At 49.2% G+C, this 5,188-nt stretch overlaps 1 protein-coding gene across 1 annotated transcript; it reads left to right on the top strand.

Annotated features, from left to right (window-relative positions):
• The first annotated feature begins 223 nt into the window (after nucleotides 1-223).
• LOC134403968 (endonuclease domain-containing 1 protein-like) lies at nucleotides 224-4,248 on the top strand. Its single transcript, XM_063134514.1, has 2 exons — nucleotides 224-508; nucleotides 3,703-4,248. The coding sequence occupies exons 1-2, from the start codon at nucleotides 224-226 to the stop codon at nucleotides 4,246-4,248; spliced, it is 831 nt and encodes a 276-aa protein (XP_062990584.1).
• Nucleotides 4,249-5,188: the final 940 nt, after the last annotated feature.

The following is a 5,188-nucleotide window of genomic DNA, read 5'->3' as shown; positions in this document are numbered from 1 at the left end:
GGGCACTTTTCTTCAACATATCTAGCTGAGTATGATCCACACTGACTGGCAGCCGCTTGCTAGGGTTTGGGACAGGTTTTCCCCCCTCCCCAGCCCACACCTATCTAGAACTCCCAGGGGTTGAACCTGGGACTAACCCTCACCCCCAACGCATTCCATGACTTAATTTATAGGCTGTGGCTTCTCTCTCTAAACTCTAGCTCAGTCTTGACAGGCCCACATCATGCGCTTGGTCCTGCTCCTCGTCTGTGTGTGGTGGCACAACGTGCCGGCGAATGGTGAGGTGGTGGACTCCTTTGAAGACTCCTGCCCCCAGTTTTTCTTTAGAGGAGTCCCACCGATTATTGGGCTCGGGCCACCACACCCTGCTCGGATTTGCCAGCGTTACAAGAACCAGTATCGCTTCGCCACGCTCTACGACGAAGACAATCGCATCCCGGTGTACTCGGCCTACATCTACAACCCTGGGAAGGCACCGAGGCCCAACAACTGGATGGTAGAACCCCAGGTAATTAAGAGGCCAACGTGGGAGCCTTGGTGTTCTGCCGGTCGCTTATTTACGCTGATCTTTTCTCTCTGCTGCTCCTTCCAGCTGTTGAGAAAATCCGCATTGGGTTGAGACCTCCAAATGAGGATGGTGGTAAAGATGCACCTAAACCCAAGGTGCTCTGTATAGTGTAAGAAAACAGTGGGGAACATCTGCTCCACAGGCCAGATTTGGCCTCCCCACATGGCCTACCGAGGTCCCAGCTGAAGTCCCTCCCCCTCCCTAAACTCCTGCCCCTCACCAAAGCCCCAACCCTCAGAGAAGGGTGTGGGGATAGGGGAGCAGTTTAGTTGGGAGCCACTTCAAGGCACCCGGCACATGTTGGAGTGGCAGTTCCTAAAGGCTCTGCTCGTCCCTAGCTCAGAGCTGCAACGAGCCATGTCCGTGTGTGGATGTGATATTCATGTGTGTGTGAATGGTGCATGTGTGCATGGCATGCATGGTGTGTATGGGTGAATGGTGTGTGTGAATGGCGTGCATGGTGTGCAGATGTGATATTAATGTGTGTGTGAATGGTGTATGTGAATGGCATGCATGGTGTGTGGATGTGATATTATTATTATTATTATTATTATTATTTATTTATATAGCACCATCAATGTACATGGTGCTGTACAGAGTAAAACAGTAAATGTGTGTTTGTGAATGGTGCATGTGTGAATGGCATGCATGGTGTGGACGTGTGAATGGTGTGTGTGAATGGCGTGCATGGTGTGTGGATGTGATATTAATGTGTGTGTGAATGGTGCATGTGTGAATGGCATGCATGGTGTGTATGGGTGAATTGTGTGTGTGAATGGTGTCCATGGTGTGTGGATGTGATATTAATGTGTGTGTGAATGGCATGCATGGTGTGTGAATGGTGTGCATGGTGTGTGTGGATGTGTGCATGGTGCACATGGTGTGTGTGGGAATGGTGGATGTGGCTCTGGTCCCACCCTCACCAACATGCCTCTCCAAAGTCAATGCAGCCCCCCACCTCTGGAATAAGTCAAATCATCAGCACTGTTAACACAATTAGACTGCAAGACAGCAAAGTGTCTTCACCTCCCATTCCTCTGTTTTTAGCATTTTGCACTAGGCGGGCCTCGGAGTCTGTCTAGTTTGCTTACCGTGTGGAAAGCGGGGACGACGATGACCAGGATCTGGCACCTCTATGCCCTCCTCCCTCCCTGCCCACTGGCACGCCCCCTTATCACCGCCCTTGTCATAGGTCGCAAAAGCAATCTCAGAAGAGGAGCCAGCATGCAGCTTTCTGCAGTGGCTGGGAGGGTTGGGGGGAATCCAGGTGATCCCCCCACTCCCAAGGTTGTAGCTCTTTCTATGGCTGGGGAGCAGGGATCCCCCATCTCCTACGGCTCTGGGGATACCTTCCCTCCCTTGACATACCTCTCCCTAATCTAAGGATGATGCAGAGCTTCTTTAAACAAGGATTTATGGCCCACTCATGATGGCCCACTCATGGATGCTTGTGGGTTCATTACATGACTTTTTTGTGACCCACCCCGAGAGCTTCGGCTATTGGGCGGTATAGAAATGCAATAAAAAAAAATGACGTTGTCAGCATCCCAGCCCCTTCTGAGCTATCCCCTGGAAATTGCAGGTTTAGGAAAAAACAGAGGTAAAGTGGGAATATCCTGGAAATTGCACAGTCTCCCAGTGTGTAAACTCACTGCTGCACTATTATTATGCTATTAGATGGCGCTGTCTCATTAAAGTGAATGGAGCATGCAGAGAGAGGTATTCAGTTTCAAACCGTGTGACCACCCGTGTAATGGCACCGATCATAATCCCAGAAAGAAAGCGGATGCAGAAAGCCCTGGTGAGGCAGCACAATTTTTTTTAAACGTAGAGAAGTTCGGAATCTAGATCTCTGTGTAAAAGGAAGCAATAGAAGTTGCACCGAAGTAGGGAGTAATACAGACTGGGAAGACAGATTCCAGACAGATTCCAGCTGGACATCAGGAAAAGCTTCCTGACTGTTAGAGCAGTGCGACAATGGAACCAGTTACCTAGGGAGGTGGTGGGCTCTCCCACACTAGAGGCCTTCAAGAGGCAGCTGGACAACCATCTGTCAGGTATTCTTTAGGGTGGATTCCTGCATTGAGCAGGGGGTTGGACTCGATGGCCTTGTAGGCCCCTTCCAACTCTGCTATTTTATGATTCTATGATTCTAAGACACAGAAAGAGCTGGGCTGAGTTTTGAGGCCTGTGAAAGAGCATCAAGAGTGCCCGTCTCTGGTGATTTGACCTAGACTTCAGCTGTTTATCAGGGTGTTCAGATTCTACCTCCACGAATATTCAACCTAATAAGCCTCCTCCAATGCCCTCCTTCTATAGGAAGCAAACCCCAGGTAAATGCTGAGGGAGTGTCTACATTAAGGAAAAAATCCACATTCTTACTAGGCTTTTTTCCTCGGGTACTTCCATGTTCACTATGGGCGTCTTTAGATGGCGACCAGCGGCAACCACATAATGTGTAATTGAAAACTTGGGTAATGATCAATAAAGTTCAATGAAACATCACCATCTAGTGGTGGAATTAAGTCTCTGATTCTTTTAAATACTGCATTATCTCCATGTTTTTTTTTTTTTAAAGTGACATTATCGGGGGGGAGGGGGGACACACAGGAGATGTCCTGGAGGTTGACGGTGTCAGGAAAAGGACCCACAAACTACCGTGAGTGGCCATTCACGAGCATGCAATAAATCTCTCATGTAGGGAAGCTCTGAGTCCCTTTAACATCTCCCCTCTCTATATGGGGAGAGCATAGGTAGTGTCTAAAGCAGTGCCAATGGGGCACCTACTCCATTTTTACTTTCCCCTTCCTCTCTTCACTCATAGAATCATAGATTAGCAGAGTTGGAAGGGGCCTATAAGGCCATCGAGTCCAACCCCCTGCTCAATGCAGGAATCCACCCTAAAGCATCCCTGACAGATGGTTGTCCAGCTGCCTCTTGAAGGCCTCTAGTGTGGGAGAGCCCACAACCTCCCTAGGTAACTGATTCCATTGTCGTACTGCTCTAACAGCCAGGAAGTTTTTCCTGATGTCCAGCTGGAATCTGGCTTCCTTTAACTTGAGCCCGTTATTCCGTGTCCTGCGCTCTGGGACTGAACTCCCATTATTTATTCCTCCGTCTCTTGACCTCTGAAGCTCATCAATCCAATGCTGCAACCTGAAATGGAAACGGAATGGGCCTTCCTGAACAACCACGGCGCCAAAGAGGAAGCCCTTCAGGAGAGCCAGGCGATCTTGCGCGATTACAAGAACCTGACCGGTTTGAACAGGGGCCACTTGAATCCCAACGGGCACCAGCCTGATCAGGACGCCAAATCGTCCACCTTCACCTTGACGAACATCGTTCCGCAAAACATAAAGCTCAACGGCGGCGCCTGGAACAACTACGAGCAAACGACGATGGCCAGCAAGACCACAGGATGCAAGGAGACGTTTGCCGTGGTGGGAGCGGTGCCAGGGAACAACTACATAGCTGGAGGGAGGGTCAACACGCCCAGCTTCGTATGGTCTGCAGCCTGTTGTGTCATAGACAACAATCACCGGAGATCCTGGGCTATCATTGCCAGGAATGACCAGAATGTGGTGCATTCCCTGACCCTGGGGCAATTGGAGGAGAAGCTTGGAGAATTATATAATTGCAACCGCATCTCTCTCTTCCATACCGACTGTCCCCGGGAATAAGGCCTTGGCCACAGAGGCATCTCACGTGGGTCTGGGGGATGCCAAAGGACACGTTGAACTGATTCGACAGTGTCCCTATTCAGGAATGGTTAGCCTGAAATGTAGAAAACCCCACTCGGAAAGCTAGTGGTATGCGGTGGCTACCGAGTTAATGCAGATCCCACTGCTGCCATAGGGTCTTTTGCTACGATCCGGGGATTTCTTGCATGCACAAATGCTCCAGTGTATCCCCTGTTGTGAGGGTTGTTGTGAGAGCGAACACAATAAAGATTGAAAAAGCACTTTGTAAATGTCTACATGCCTCCGAAGGGCAAGGAGAAGGCCTGCCAGGCTGGAGGCAACTCTTGAGGGGCTTTCTGTGTGTCCTGTGAGTACCTCCGGTGGGAAGTCCAGCTCTCGTTCGAATTCAGATTTCTAGATCTCATGGTGGCATGGCAGAGAGGTTGTGAGTTAGCACTACAGCACATCTGTCACATGGCCATTGGCTCTGGCTAGTGAGGAGTGGTGGAAGAATGCAACGGTGAGGTGCAGCCAATCAGAGCATTGTAACCAAAAGGCATGGGAGCCAATGGGCTTGCTCATGTGTTTTCCATGGTATTGCCCTAATTAGGGCCAAATCAGGCATTACTTTATTACTTTATTTATTTATTTATTACATTTTTATCTTTAAAAATGTAATAAATAAATAACTTTAAATCCATATCTAGCTGCTACATCTTTCTTTCTTTCGTTTTTACTCCTGATCTGAATCTTAACAACTTCTTTACCACCGCCTCCACCACACCACAGCCTGGGATCCTGATATAGATCAGTCCCTCTGTAGATACTCTAGAGTAAAAACGGCCGGGGGGACAGGGACGGACACATAGCTGCTTGATATGGAGTTTAAGTGATTCTGTTTGGGCCATTAGGTAAAGTCTCAAAGATTAGGGGGCTGCCT

This window comes from Elgaria multicarinata, chromosome 9, assembly GCF_023053635.1.
Source record: "Elgaria multicarinata webbii isolate HBS135686 ecotype San Diego chromosome 9, rElgMul1.1.pri, whole genome shotgun sequence".
NCBI classification, from domain to species: domain Eukaryota; kingdom Metazoa; phylum Chordata; class Lepidosauria; order Squamata; family Anguidae; genus Elgaria; species Elgaria multicarinata.
This window is presented reverse-complemented; position numbering and strand designations above follow the sequence as displayed.